The following is a 14,714-nucleotide window of genomic DNA, read 5'->3' as shown; positions in this document are numbered from 1 at the left end:
TCCTCGCAGCCCCCCAGCCTCACTCTGCTCCCCTGGTCCCGCAGCTCCTGGAGGCTGAGACGATGCAGCACATCTTCCTCAACAACTACCAGCTCTGCTCGGAGATCAACGAGACGGTGCCGCAGCACTTCATCCACTGCGTGGCCACCCACGGCCGCCACGTGCAGTACCTCGACTTCCTGCACACCATCATCAAGGCTGAGGGCAAGTACGTCAAGAAGTGCCAGGACATGATCATGACTGAGGTGAGCACCTCTCCCCACAGCCTGTGGGGCATGAGTGTGGGGTATAGCAGGCATGGCTCCTCGGAGGTGCATGGTTGGCTTCTTCCTTGAGGAAGAGAGTTCCTGGCCATGCCGGCTTCTCCCTGGAGTAGGAAACATCTCCAGGAGCTTAATGCAAGGTCCAAGAGCCAATAACCATGGAGTTTTTGGATTGCACTGCAAATGCCTAATTTTCCCTGTAAATGCATAGCCCTTTTATCCTTCACCGGCTGCTGCCTCTCATCGCCCCGCTGCAGAGGACCCCTTTCTCTGCCTTGTGGGGTTTCTGACGATCGTTCTTCGGAACGGTGACCACTGACCCTTCCCTGCAGCTCACCAACGCCGGGGACGATGTGGTGGTTTTCTACAATGACAAGGCTTCACTGGCCACCCTTCTGGAGATGATGACAGCGGCCAGGGACGGGGTGGAGGAGAACAGCCCGCTGATGTACCACATCTCACTGGTGGACCTGCTGGCCGCCTGCGCCGAGGGCAAGAATGTCTACACGGAGATCAAGTGCACGTCCCTGCTGCCCTTGGAGGACGTGGTGCGGGTGGTGACACATGAGGATTGCATCACGGAGGTACGGGGCACCCAGTGAGGAGGGGGCCAGTGGCTTTGCACTGATTGCCTTCTCCTGATGGTGCCTCTGCCCCCCCTCCTTTCCCCCCGCCCTGGCAGGTGAAGATGGCCTATGTGAACTTCGTCAACCACTGCTACGTGGACACGGAGGTGGAGATGAAGGAGATCTACACCAGCAACCACATCTGGACTCTTTTCGAGAACTTCACCCTGGACATGGCCCAAGTGCGTGGGAAGGGTTGGGTGGGAGGGACACAGCAGCAATGGCTGGCGTATTGGATGGGGACAGGTTGGTGTCACCGGGGCTCCCTCAAAGCCTGGGCAGCCAGACATGGGGCATGGGCACCATGGGGACTTGTGTAGCTGCCACGCTAGGGGCTGGGGAGCCATCAGGGCTGTCTGGCGTAGACCCAGGAACTGTCACCAGCCACATCCTTCAGCTTAGCAAGGTCCCAGCAGCGCTGTGTGCCAGCAGCATCCAGCCAGGATGTGTGCTCACCTCGCCCTGGTGCCATCAGCATCCTCCCTTCTCCTCACAGATGTGCAAGAAGCGAGAGAAACGCCTGCCAGACCCTACGCTGGAGAAGTACGTGCTGACGGTGGTGCTGGACACCATCAACGCGTTCTTCAGCTCCCCCTTCTCAGAGAACAGCACGTCGCTGCAGGTAATAAGGTGCCGCATGGACAGGCCATGGCTGGGGGAGGAAAGCAGCTCATCGAGCCCCCCGGGACAAGGTCTGGGCACACCTTGCACTGATACATACCTGCCTGCTGTCTCCTTCAGACCCACCAGACCATTGTGGTGCAGCTTCTCCAGTCCACCATGAGGCTGCTGGAGTGCCCCTGGCTGCAGCAGCAGCACAAGAGCTCGGTGGAAGCCTGCATCCGCACACTGGCCATGGTCGGTAAGGAGCTGTGCCAGAGGGATGCTCTGTCCCCCACCGGCCAGGAGGATGCAGCCACCCTCGGCTACCTCCACTCCGGCGGCGAGCGAGAGCCACCGTCCCTACTGCGGGCCTTGGCAGGGCGCCCCGGCTAGAGGCTGCCGGCTGGGAATGGGGAGGTTTGGCTCCGGGATGTGCTTTTTATGAGCTACATCTCGGATATGACCCACCCCAGGGTGGCATGGGGATAACCGAAGCCTGGGCTTGGTTGGGAGATCCCTGGCGTGTTCCCTGCTGGTGAAGGGCCTGGAAACAAAGCCAGCATTTATGGTGGTTTTCCCTGGCCAGGACTTTGCCCTCAGCCTGCTTGTGGCTGCCTGACTCCGGACAAGGGTTGTTAGCACTGAGTCAGCCTGTGGAAAGGATTGCTCGTGGTTAGACGCTGGGTGGGGATTTCCCTTTGTAATTCGAGGCAGGGTGCTTACAACATCTCCACGCTGGGCTTTCCCAACCGAAAACTGGAGCTGGTGCCTCTTTCCATCCTACGCGTGGCTGGGGGGGCTGCGGGCAATGTTGTGCTGCAGTGGGGAGGGATGGATGGAAATACTCCACCCCTCACTAGTCTGGAGGAGTTTCCTCTTGTATTTAACCCAACTCTTCTCTGCTGCAAATGAAGAGGTGGTGAAGGGGTGTCTGGCCCAAGGCAGTGTGGTAGGACCCAGCCGATGGGGTGGGCTGGGTCATGGCTGTCCCCAACTCTGGCTCTGTCTCCTGCAGCCAAGAGCCGCTCCATCGCGCTGCCCATGGACCTGGATGCCCATGTCAGCTCCCTGCTCAACAGCAGCTCCACCAGCACCGTGCAGAGGAACACGTCCAGCTACAAGACGGCCACGCGGACCTTCCCTCGCGTCTCCACCACCCCCAACCAGTGGGACTACAAGAACATCATAGAGAAGCTGCAGGTATGGGGCAGGGAAGCAGCGGTAGCATGGATCCGTGCATGATATCAAGAAGGTGCTGGCGTTGCAGGGGTCCCTCTCCCGTGCTCGTGTCTCCTAGGCATGCATTGGCCCTAAAGGTGTGTGCTGTGACTTGTAGGACATCATCAACGCCCTGGAGGATCGCTTGAAACCACTGGTGGAGGCTGAACTGTCTGTCCTGGTGGATGTCCTCCACCGGCCAGAGCTGCTCTTCATGGAGGGGACGGAGGCGTTTCAGCGATGCGAGAGTGGAGGTTTCCTGTCCAAGTGAGGATGCTTTGCGATTGCCCAGGGGTTGCCGGGAGTGCTGAGAAGGGCTGGTGACCTTCAGCCTCTGTGGGTTGTGCATCCTGGTGTGCACCTGCAGAGCGAAGGGGCGGTGGGGCTGTTCTCTCGGGGCACCCCCTTGTCCCTCTCAACCGTGTGACGGTGGCTCTGCTCTGCCAGGCTGGTGCAGCACACCAAGGACCTCATGGAAACAGAGGAGAAGCTGTGCATTAAGGTGCTGAGGACGCTCCAGCAGATGCTGGTGAAGAGGAACAGATACGGCGAGAGGGTGAGCACCATGGTCCCGTGGCACGTCCCCAGCCCTGCAGCCCCTGTCACCCAGGCTGGCAGTGCCCTCCCCGCTGCAGCCCACGGGTGCTCAGCCATGTTCCGCTTTAGCACTGGCCTTGGCGTTGGGAGACTCATGACGTTTATTTGTCTTGGCAGGGCAACCTGCTGCGGAAAATGCTCCTGAACAATTACCTGCAGAACAAGAAGTCCAGCTCCAAAGGGGAAATCGTGGATGCTGCTGGGGGAGGTGAGTGCCCGGCTCCTGCGCCTTCCCTGTCTCTCTGCGCTGCTCACACACACCTTGAATTCCCAGCTCCTGAGCCATGATGGGATCAGATCTCGTCTCCATTTCCCCACCTCCGTAGGAGTAAAGGATTTGGGGAGATGAAGGGATGGGACTGGGCTAGTGGGAGGTGTCCCTGCCCATGGCAAGGGGGTTGGAACTACATGATCTTTAAGGTCCCTTCCAACCTAAACCATTCTGTGATTCTATGACTGAGATGCCCCTGGCAGTGGTTTATCTGTACTCATTCTCCTGCACTACCACAGCATCACGTCCATCCGTGTCCTCTCATGCAGGCCAAGACCAGGACTGGTCCGCTATTGCTGCTGTCCAGTGCCGGCTGGACCGAGAAGGGGCCACCAAGTTGGTGGCTGACCTCATCATGAACACCAAGAATGAGAAGATCTTCCAAGAGAGCATCCTGCTTGCCATCCGGCTGTTGGATGGAGGCAACACCGAGATCCAGGTGCTGAGCCCCGGCTGCGTGGTGGGCGCCAGCCCCGGGGGAATTGGGCACCCACAGTTTGCTGGGTGCGGTGTCATGGCCCCAGCACTTGGAAGACGTGGTTGCAGGGCAGTCCTCCATCCTGGGTTGGCCCCTGGGTAGCAGGCTTGGCCAAAATACTGTTTGGTTGCATGTGTTTGCTGGCCAGGGGAGGAACTGCAGAAATCTGTCTGATTTTGAGTTTTCCAGCTCAGTGGCTGGATGGAGCTGGAAGGCTGGGTGCTGCGACAGGGGCAGGTTGTCGTAGGTTGTTTCTGGAGTAATGCTGATGCCCTCTGCCGGGTATTGCTAAAATGGCTCAGGGCTGCAGGTCTTGGGCGATGACTCGTGGGTTATCTTGAATCCTTTTTCGCAGGGAAGCCAACAAATTAATTGTACGTGCAAAACCCAGTGGGGCTCCAGGCCTGGAGCTGCTGCAAGCACTGCTTGCTCTGTCCCTAACCCTGTGTTTAGGGTAAAAGAAAACACAGCGGCAGGGGATGATCCACCCCTGTAAATCCAAGAGGACTGTGATGTCCGGGGTTGTAGCATGGAAATAAACCTGCTCGCCAGGTTTTCTCAGACAAGGTCTTGAGTGCTGGAGGTCACCAAATCAGAGGGGCAGGCAGTTTGGACCCCATGATGGAGACTTGCCCCTCCTTCCTCTCAGAAATCCTTTTACAACCTCATGACGAGCGACAAGAAGTCTGAGAAGTTCTTCAAAGTTTTGCACGACCGGATGAAGAAGGCACAGCAGGAGACCAAGTCTACGGTGTCTGTGAACATGAGTGACATCGGGAACAAGCCTCGTGAGGACAAAGACGAGCCTGACCCTGGTACCAAAGGTACGGGGCCGTGTCCCCTTGGTAGAGCCAACGTCTCTCTTGTTGGACGGTCCCATGCTAACGAGGTTGGATTGCCCTCTAGGACGAGGAGACACCTTCCTGATGCCTGGCACCCCTTCCCGATACCCAATGGCCATAGGGTTTCGGAAGGGCCATGACACCGGGGAGCAGGGTCAGAACAATGAAATGGGGGTGACGGTCCTGATCATGGAGCCTATCCTGCGATTCCTGCAGCTGCTCTGCGAGAACCACAACCGGGACCTGCAGGTTGGTTACGGGGGATGCCAGGGACGGGGGCCAGGGCAGAGGCCACAGGACGGGGGGGTGGGACGGCTGGGCTCTGCTTCAGTTTGGTCCAAAAAGCCATTGCGCCAGTCGCTCTGTGCCTCGGTTTCCCCATCTGTAAACGCATCGTCCCATACGGGTAACTTTTCTTAGCGCTGTGGAAGTTCACAGCACGACTGTGTCCCTGGGACTGAGTGCTGCGCTTGGAGGTCTGTCCGTTACAGCCCAATTCTCCATCGAACTGCAGCTGGAGGGGGCGTGGGGAGGGGGATCCGGACTGACACCCCCATCAGAGCGATGCCGCTCAGTCCCGTAACTGCAGCCTTTGCTCGACAGAACTTCCTCCGGTGCCAGAACAACAAAACCAACTACAACCTGGTGTGCGAGACGCTGCAGTTCCTCGACATCATGTGCGGCAGCACCACGGGGGGGCTGGGGCTGCTGGGCCTCTACATCAACGAGTACAACGTGGCCCTCATCACCCAGACCCTGGAGACCCTCACCGAGTACTGCCAGGGGCCCTGCCACGAGAACCAGGTCTGTGGGGATCCCAGCAGGGCTGGGGCATTCCCGGCGGGACTGGGGCGTTTCACCGCTGGGCAGGGATGCCCGAGGGAGGATTTGAGGCGGGGGATGAGTTAGAAAGCAGCAGAGACAGGGTCAGCTTTTGGTTTCAGGGTGTGGAGAGGAGCAGAACGCGGGCAGCAGAGGATGCCAGGGTGCACAGGGTGCTGCACGCGTTATGAGCTACTGCTTGGCTAGATAATATGGTGATGCAAACGAGGGTTGAATAATATAGTGGTGCAAATGGCGCCCTTTCCAGGGATACGGGGGGTTTGGGGCTCCTGGGGTAATGGGGCCGGGTCAGTGCTGTAGGCAGGGCACCGTTTCAGACCTGAGCCGTGTTGGAGGGTGAAGCCGGGGGGGACTGGCAGCATCCATGGGATAACACGTTGCGTTGCTCCCTGCCCCCCAGAGCTGCATCGTGACCCACGAGTCCAATGGGATCGACATCATCACAGCCCTCATCCTCAACGACATCAGCCCCCTCTGCAAGTACCGCATGGACCTGGTCCTGCAGCTGAAGGTGGGCAGAGCCTGGGGGACGGGCTGGGATGGTGGGCACGCGTGTGTGCGTCGCTCCGCGGGCTCCAGCTTAGCGGCACGGCCACGGGGTGTGCTGCGGGGTGAGGTGGCCGCTGTAGCAGGGACTGTGCACGTGTCAGGTCCTCGAGTGTGGGAGCACGTGGGCTTGGTGGGATGGGGCTGGTGCATCTCCACCGTGTGGGGCTCAGATGCCTCTAGCACGGGGGAGATACAGCTGACCCGGGCACGAGGGAGGTTCTGCCCACTCCGAAGCCCTGGGCAGAGGCAAGGCACTGCTCCCCTCAGCAAGGACTTCTCCTCGCCAGGACAATGCCTCCAAGCTCCTCTTGGCCCTCATGGAGAGCAGACACGACAGCGAAAACGCCGAGCGGATCCTCATCAGCCTCCGCCCGCAGGAACTGGTAAGGGCTGACAGTGAGACACCCCCAGCCTTGCCCTGCTGAGCCCCCAGCCTCTCCCCCTGGCCCATTGCTCTTCTGCCTGCGGGTCCTGATGCAGTTTCTCATTTGCAATCCAATAACCGTCTCTTCTTCCATACTGCTGGTCACCGTCTTCGGCACAAGCATCCATACTTAACGGTTTTCCCACAGCCGTTCGTGGCCAGAGGAGGAAAAGGAGGCAAGGAGATGGGGAGAAGCTCACTATCCCTCTGCTGCCTTCCAGGTCGATGTGATTAAGAAGGCCTATCTGCAGGAGGAGGAGTGTGAAAATGCCGAGGTTTCCCCCCGGGAAGTTGGCCACAACATTTATATACTGGCGCTGCAGGTACTGAGCTGTGACAGCAGGGTCCCTGCCAGGCTGGGCTCCCCGTGCCGTGCTGGGCACATTTTCCTCTGTATTTATTTACATTTTCTCCAGCCAGGCTGGCCCCCCTGGGGAGGCATGGCTGGGAAACGTGCTTTTGGCTCCTGTGAAAAGCCGCCCCAAGGCTTGCCATCCCGCTCCCCTGGGCGCCGGTGGCTGCTCGCCAGCCGGGGCTCACCCAGCTATCGCTGTCCCTCTTCCAGCTCTCCCGACACAACAAGTCCCTGCAGCAGCTCCTGAAGCCGGTGAAGCGAATCCAGGAGGAGGAGGAGGAGGGCATCTCGTCCATGGTACGGAGGGGACTCGGGAAGGGAGGCAGAGCCCCTTCAAGCCACCCTGACCGAAGACTCCAAAGAGTCTCCCACCCTTGCTGAGCCACCCTGGGTTTCGGTGTTTAAGATTTGATGGGTTTTGGTGTTTCCCAGGGGGACTAAAGAAAGAAAGGCTTATTGGTGCCCTCGTAGCCCAAACTACAAGCCCAAAGGCATCTGCAGCTTTTATAACCACGCTGCGGAGAGCTGTACTTGTGGGGCTCCCCAAGGAAGGCTCAGCCGTAGGGTGATGTCCAGCTCACCGCAGGGACAGGCTGGTGGCCCTGATGGGGTCCTGCCGGTACCCACATTCCCCCCTTGCCTTCAGAAAAGGAAGGGCTGAGTCCTTTGCTGTCGTGTCTTGCCTATGTGCCTTAGATCCCAAACGAGATTCAGCAGTAATATGATTTCCCTGGGGTTTTACGCGCATTGATTTGTAATTTGTGGATTAGCAGCATTTGGATGTAATTATTGCAGGGAATCGAGTGTCTGTCACCTCAGGGAGGGCTCGTAACCCTTTAGGAAGCTTTAATTCATTTGCTTTTCCCTGAAACCTCATCAGCTTTGGTAGATCTTTGAGGAACGCTGTTGTCAGTGCAGAGTTAGACCTGGCTGAGGCCGCTCTCATCCTCTCCCCCTCTCCCCGCATCCCAGCTCAGCCTGAACAACAAGCAGCTGACGCAGATGCTGAAGTCGACGGCCCCAGTCCAGGAAGAAGAAGAGGATCCGCTGGCGTATTACGAGAAACACACCTCCCAGATTGAGGCAAGACCTCGTGAGCTCTTGGGTTGCCAGTAGGCACGTGGCCGGTGAATCCCACGTGTGCTCCGGCTGGTTATTTTGCACTAGGAGCCGTCCCATCCCTACGCTGGCAAGAAGCAGAGGGGCCTTTTGCTCTGCAGAGAGCTGGAGGGGTTCACAGAGCCCATGGGGAGAACGAGCTGCCCCCCAGACGCTTCCTTTCTCGCCCCGTTTTGGCTGCCCCGTCCCCGCTCGCCAGCGCGGATCTCCTTGCAAGGCTTCGCATAGTCTCAGCTTTCCTCCAGCACAGCCAGGGCTGCCGTTGCTGGGGCCATTTGTAGCGTTATAGACGAGTGGTCCGTGATGTTTGGATGCCGGTGGAGTGGGAGGGAGAGGGGGGAAGGCACAGCTGGGTCTAGGAAAGAGGAAACCAAAGCCTGGCAGGGGCAGGATCTGACGGCGCCCTCCCCTTGGCCCTGCTTCCTGCAGATTGTGCGCCTGGACCGGAGCATGGAGCAGATAATCTTCCCGGTGCCCGGCATCTGCGAGTTCCTCACCAAGGAGACCAAGTACCGGCTCTTCACCACCACGGAGCAGGACGAGCAGGGCAGCAAAGTCAGTGATTTCTTCGACCAGTCGTCCTTCCTCCACAACGAGATGGAATGGCAGAAGAAACTGCGCAGTAAGAGCAAGGCAGACCTTCCCTTCGGGCTCCCCCCGGCCAGCACGGGCGCTTCCAGTAGCCCCCGGTGTGAAAACGGGGGGCAGCCCTGCTTTGAAAGGGCTCCTGGCAGCAGCCTGGAGATGAGATCTCCGAGCAGCCTGTGCCCCTTGCTCTGTAGAGCACAACACACGCGGCAGTTTGCAGATAGCGGAGGTTCATCACGATCCCAGGGATGTATTTCCTCCATGCCCGTTAGCGCAGTTGCTCAGCCGTCTGAAATCCATCTTGCAGCCCATTCCCTGGGATTACACCTGCAGGTGTTTTCCCCTGGAAAGCCCTCTCTTCCTTTGCTTTCAGCTGCCTTCTCCTAAGCCGGGTCTAGCAGCTACACGTGGGAAATAAAACTCATTTCTCCGCACCCTGCAGGCCTGCTTAGGTGCTTTCAGGGCTGCATCAGGAAGGAAATTCTGGCTTAAAATAACAGGAGCTCAGTAGAGAGTCACATTATAAATACTGCGATGCAGCTAAGGGGCAGTGTAGCAGCTCTGAAAACACTTGCCGATCCAGTCAAAACTATCTTAGGAATTCGGCAGGAAACAAGTTTCTAGTATGGATGGGAAATTGCTGGCTGGGTCTCCTCTGGGACCAGCACCAGCGCTGAAAACACAAAGATACTGTTGTTTTGAAGGACGCGAGGCTGTGGGAGGTGGGGAGGAAGGTGAGGAGGAGGATGGAGCCGATCTGATTCCGAGGTGCCAGAGCAGGTCAAAGGGCCGAGAAGCCAAGAATCGTGAGCAGTAACATTCTGAACTTGCACTGCTATTTCAGCAGATGAGCAGGGAGCTTTTATTAATGTTTTGAAGGAAATGGGAGGCAAGGGTCCCTCCGGGCCCACTAGCTGTACCGAGCCCAACCCTTCGGGTGTCTGGGAGGACAAAGCCTTCCCCGGTTGGCCGCAGGTTGGCTGAAGTTTGTGTGTCTGCCTCCTCTCCCCCCAGGCATGCCGCTGATGTACTGGTTCTCCCGCAGAATGACTCTCTGGGGAAGCATTTCCTTCAACCTGGCTGTCTTCATCAACATAATCATTGCTTTCTTCTACCCCTACGTTGAAGCCACTTCAATGGGTAAGTAAGTGGCCCGGCGTCTGCTGCTCCTCGAGGTGGAAGAAAAAGGGGACCCTCGTATGCAGGGGAACTGGTCCCCTTACCTGTGATCTCCCCGACCTCAGTCTCCTTTTGACTCCTAAAGCCCCAAGTCCTCGCAGCTGGTCAAAGGAAGGGATTGAGTCACGATTTTGGTCGCCAGCCCTCCCACTGCTTCCTTCTTAGGGAAAAGTCTCTTCTCCCTGGGCTGCGCTTTCCCGGCCTGTAAAACGGGGGAAGCAGTGCCAGCACACAGACCTGCTGTCAGGCAAAGCCTCCGTCATTTACAGTGGTTTTGAGATATCAGATAAAAGATGTCAGAAAAATGCATCACTGAGAACCATCTTGGTCAACACTAGTCTTTGCAGTCAAGCGTCATTTTTCTCTTTCTTCCCTCTGATAATCAGCACGTTAGTTCTTCAGGACAGCAGCACGGTGTCCGATTGGCAGCATGGATTTCATCTCGTGCCATTTAATTGCTGTGGCTCTTCTCTTCCCAGGAGTGCTGGATTCCCCACTGATCTCCCTGCTCTTCTGGATTCTGATCTGCTTCTCCATCATGGCCTTGTTCACCAAGCGCTACGGTGTCAGACCGCTCCTCGTGGCACTGATCTTGCGATCCATCTATTACCTGGGGATTGGACTCACTCTCAATATACTGGGAGCTCTCAACGTAAGTTCTCCGTGTGCTGGAAGAGCAGCATAGCATCCCGTAGCACAGGAGGCTGTTCCGCATTCATAAAGTGCAGCAAACCCCACTCCCTCCCGTTTCTGGTTGTTCCCCAGCTGACCAACAAGATTGTGTTTGTGGTGAGCTTCGTGGGCAACCGTGGGACCTTCATCCGAGGCTACAAGGCCATGATCATGGATGTGGAGTTTCTTTACCACGTTGGCTACATCCTGACGAGCGTCCTGGGACTCTTTGTGCACGAACTCTTCTACAGCATCCTGGTACGATAAATGCAGATGTTTGGGGCACAGAAGTAACCTGTCAGCCCTGTTAGAAGCTGGAAGGTTCTTGTGACACCATCCAGGGGCTGATTGATAACAGCAGTGAGAACAATTCGCTGTGCTCTAATCTTCGCGTAGGCTGATCTCTCTGCCTTCCGACAGTATCTATTACTGTCTCTCTCCTGGTCTTTTGCTATCTCTCTCTCTTTCTAATCTCCACCGTGTGCTTTATCTGGGTCAGCTGGGAGACAACGTGAGCTGGTGAGGGCAGAGGCAGGGTGCATGTGTCCTGTTCCTGCCTCTCCTGCTGTGCATAAGTCACTTCATTCTCCTCCGCTTCCCCACAGTGAGCTGGGAAACTTAAATGCTTTATGTGAAAGTTAGTCAAGGTCTGCTGAGTGATCCAAGATCTCGGGATAAAAGGGGATATAGGTAGGCCAGGCATTGTCAAGAAAAGCACTCCCCCCCCCCAGCATTTCTTTGCTCCTGTGTCCTTTCAGCTCTTTGACTTGATCTACCGTGAGGAGACCTTGTTCAATGTCATCAAAAGCGTGACGCGGAACGGGCGCTCCATCCTGCTGACAGCCCTCCTGGCTCTCATCCTCGTCTACCTCTTCTCCATCGTGGGCTTCCTGTTCCTGAAGGATGACTTCATCCTGGAGGTGGACCGGCTGCCGGACAGCAAAGCCAAAGGTTGGTCAGCCCTTGCCCTCGTTGGCTGCAGTTCTCGGGCTAGAGAGGGGCCAGGCAGAGCTGGGTCCCCTTATGCAGCTGGACCAGTGCATGAGCCCCGGCTGCAAAACCACCCGTGTGTCTCTGTGTGCATCATGGGTTTTACACCCGTGGCACAAACTCCTGGTGGCACTGGTGTTGGGGTTAGCAGAGAAGACAGCTGCCTGTGCCGACTTAAGGACCTCGTGCTGCAGGGAGCAGGGTTTTGGGGCTAGGAGTGATGGCAGGGGGTGGAGAGCGGCAAATGAAGTTTTAGCACTGTAGAGTCTTAACTGAAACTCGAGCAAAAGCTTCAAAGCCTAGAAAAAGCTAGGAGAAGAAAGAAACTTTTTCTCAAGAAGCTTGAAAGCTACAAGAAGAGGCAGTTGAAAAGCACCCGCGACAGCAATGAAGAGCTTTACTAAAGCCAGCTGATGCTCTGGCACGGCTGCGGTCTCTTTTACTTGCAGATGACCCCTTGGGGATGCAAAGGAACATGGAGACCTTCATGGAGTCATGCAGCAGTGACAAAATTAGCTGCTCTGCTGTGCCCACTGCCTTGGAAGGTAAGTGAGCTCATTAGAAAGGTTGACTGGGAGCAGCAGAGTCGGTTGGCTGCCTGGTTTGTCAGCGAGCTCAGAAAAATCCTAGCTTTTCAAAGCTGGAAACAAACAACTCACTTTCTGGCAAGAGGCCTGCAAATTTTGCACTGACCATGGCATAAAAAAATATGTTGAAGTAGATTCAGTTTAGTCATAAAGGAAGCGGGAGCTTCAGGGAGAGCTCAGCCAAACACCTCCACAGCAGGAATCAAGCTGGAGGAGCTGCTGGGAAGTTGCTGGTTGGGAGATGCACAAAGAGCATCTGCTCCCAGGGGATTTGCCACTGCAGCAGGAGTCATCCCCGCAGCTCTAGGTTCTTTGGAATGCCCTGGTACTTCCTCCCTGTCTATGCTCTGGGTTTTCGCTTTTATTTCCCTCTAGAAACAGAGGCCGACCAGTGGGAGCGCGCCTGCGACACGCTGCTCATGTGCATCGTCACTGTCCTGAACCACGGCCTGAGGAACGGAGGGGGCGTGGGTGACATTCTGCGGAAGCCGTCGAAGGATGTGAGTTTGGGCAGCATGTGGGACCCCTTTCTTCTGCCAAGTCCTGCTGCGTTTACCGCTGCGCAGCTGCCCTCCCTCCCTGGAGACTGTGACACTTCCAGCTCTATCCCCCACACTCTCCCCCAGTGCTTTTCTCCTCGCTTTCCCCATCACACCCTTTATTCCTCCTCAGCCATGGCCCGTGTAACGAGGCAGCACGGGTAGCGTGGCTGGGGGAGAGGTGTGCAAGAGACCCACGTTTATCCCTTCCATCCATTACAGGAGTCCTTGTTTCCCGCCCGGGTTGTCTACGACCTCCTCTTCTTCTTCATTGTCATCATTATCGTCCTGAACCTCATCTTTGGGGTCATTATTGACACCTTTGCTGATCTGAGAAGCGAGAAGCAAAAGAAAGAAGAGATACTGAAGACGACGTGTTTCATCTGTGGTGAGCGCTGGGACCTCGCTGTCGAGGAATTGCCCCAAAGCTTTTTTAGGTTGAGGGGGGGGAGAGGGGTTTCAGCTGGTTTCTGCTTTTCATTTGGTTCACAGCAAAAACTTAAATCTGTTCACTGATGGGTCACTGCAGTGTGAGGAGGCTTAACCAAGGACCCAAACCGAGAGGGGAAATTATCTGTATTGGTCCTGGCTTTCCCCTAATGAGGCGTTACACTGAACGCCACACCGTGGAGTTCTTGGGGAGGGGGGGGAAAAAAAAGCACCATATTACTAATGAAATAAAATACAGAAAATGTTCTGGAATGCTTTCAGTCATCGGAAAGCAACCAAAAAAAAAAAAAACCACCACAAAAAAAAAAAAAGGAAAAACCCGATAAACCTAACTGCTTTTTTCTTAAAAGATCCACTGGGTGCATTTTATGCTTTTAGATACATAGGCAGGGAGCAGAGCCAGTAGTTCTTCAAATAGAAGCCTCCTGAACACACAACTGGGTTATTTTCCCCCTGTTCAGGATGCTTGTTGTGTGCTAAATGCCAACTAATTATTACAAGCACTTTTTGAAAGTCACACCTGGGAGGGGATGCAATTATCTGTACTTCCTTTCGCATGTGTTTGCTTGCTCGCTCCTTCCCTTCTCCTCGCCTCCTCCCTCCACCTTCTCCGCTCTCCGCTGCCTTTCCCAGGACTCGAAAGGGACAAGTTTGACAACAAGACGGTGTCCTTTGAAGAGCATATTAAATACGAGCACAACATGTGGAACTACTTGTACTTCATAGTGCTGGTGCGAGTGAAGAACAAGACAGACTACACGGGGCCGGAGAGTTACGTGGCGCAGATGATAAAGGTACGCGTCCTCTTGGGGAAGCTCTTCCACTCTTGCAACCTGCCTGCCCCGGGGAAACAGCTGAGAACAAGGGGCTCGCCAAAGAAAAAACCAGTTTTGAGGAGGAGCTTTTGGAAAATATTTAGTAACGTTGTTGTGCCTTAGTTCGTTCTTAGCTGGTTATTTCCACTGCGCCGTCTCAGCCAGCAGCACGTTGTCTGTTGGGTGTTTTGTGCTGCGCGTTTGAACCAAGGGCAGAACCAAGAGTAGAGAGTGGGACTTACTTCAAGGTGATTTCAAGGCAAGAAGGGAGGGAAAGGAAACTTAGAAAAGAAAAACTTCTGAACTTGAGCCCAGAAGGCTGTAAGGAAAAAAAAGCTGGAAATGGACTATTTGTTGAAAACTCGCAAATATACAGACAAAATGAGCCTTTGAGACTTTCTTTAATCCCTAAGCAGCGGCAGGCGTCCTGTTAAATCCTACCAGTCTCTTCCCTTCTCTTCACCCCCTCTCCAACTCCCATTTTCCATGGTCGCCTTTCCAGAATAAGAACCTTGACTGGTTCCCCCGGATGCGAGCCATGTCGCTGGTCAGCAATGAAGGGGAAGGGGAGCAGAATGAGATCCGCAACCTTCAAGACAAGCTCAACACCACGATGAAGCTGGTGTCGCATCTCACCTCCCAGCTGAATGAGCTGAAGGAACAGGTACTTAACATTTTTTAAAAATAGGAACACTTGAGGAACACC

General features: G+C 55.7%; 1 protein-coding gene across 1 annotated transcript in view; it reads left to right on the top strand.

Annotated features, from left to right (window-relative positions):
- Positions 1-14,714, top strand: part of ITPR3 (inositol 1,4,5-trisphosphate receptor type 3) — a 43,332-nt gene that overhangs the window by 27,419 nt on the left and 1,199 nt on the right. The window contains exons 30-57 of the mRNA XM_063356515.1: positions 45-245; positions 596-847; positions 946-1,071; positions 1,386-1,511; positions 1,631-1,751; positions 2,508-2,692; positions 2,829-2,977; positions 3,158-3,266; positions 3,425-3,515; positions 3,848-4,017; positions 4,706-4,880; positions 4,963-5,147; positions 5,502-5,702; positions 6,142-6,252; positions 6,578-6,673; positions 6,936-7,037; positions 7,280-7,366; positions 8,042-8,152; positions 8,618-8,810; positions 9,791-9,916; positions 10,435-10,607; positions 10,721-10,885; positions 11,386-11,578; positions 12,067-12,162; positions 12,580-12,704; positions 12,966-13,131; positions 13,827-13,987; positions 14,511-14,672. Coding sequence (XP_063212585.1) covers positions 45-245; positions 596-847; positions 946-1,071; positions 1,386-1,511; positions 1,631-1,751; positions 2,508-2,692; positions 2,829-2,977; positions 3,158-3,266; positions 3,425-3,515; positions 3,848-4,017; positions 4,706-4,880; positions 4,963-5,147; positions 5,502-5,702; positions 6,142-6,252; positions 6,578-6,673; positions 6,936-7,037; positions 7,280-7,366; positions 8,042-8,152; positions 8,618-8,810; positions 9,791-9,916; positions 10,435-10,607; positions 10,721-10,885; positions 11,386-11,578; positions 12,067-12,162; positions 12,580-12,704; positions 12,966-13,131; positions 13,827-13,987; positions 14,511-14,672 — 4,158 coding nt within the window. The remainder of the gene's footprint in view (positions 1-44; positions 246-595; positions 848-945; positions 1,072-1,385; positions 1,512-1,630; positions 1,752-2,507; positions 2,693-2,828; positions 2,978-3,157; positions 3,267-3,424; positions 3,516-3,847; positions 4,018-4,705; positions 4,881-4,962; positions 5,148-5,501; positions 5,703-6,141; positions 6,253-6,577; positions 6,674-6,935; positions 7,038-7,279; positions 7,367-8,041; positions 8,153-8,617; positions 8,811-9,790; positions 9,917-10,434; positions 10,608-10,720; positions 10,886-11,385; positions 11,579-12,066; positions 12,163-12,579; positions 12,705-12,965; positions 13,132-13,826; positions 13,988-14,510; positions 14,673-14,714) is intronic.

The sequence above is a fragment of the Chroicocephalus ridibundus genome, chromosome 20 (assembly GCF_963924245.1).
Source record: "Chroicocephalus ridibundus chromosome 20, bChrRid1.1, whole genome shotgun sequence".
Classification (NCBI taxonomy): domain Eukaryota; kingdom Metazoa; phylum Chordata; class Aves; order Charadriiformes; family Laridae; genus Chroicocephalus; species Chroicocephalus ridibundus.
The sequence above is the reverse complement of the archived record's forward strand: the minus strand, read 5'-3'. Positions and strand labels throughout refer to the sequence as shown.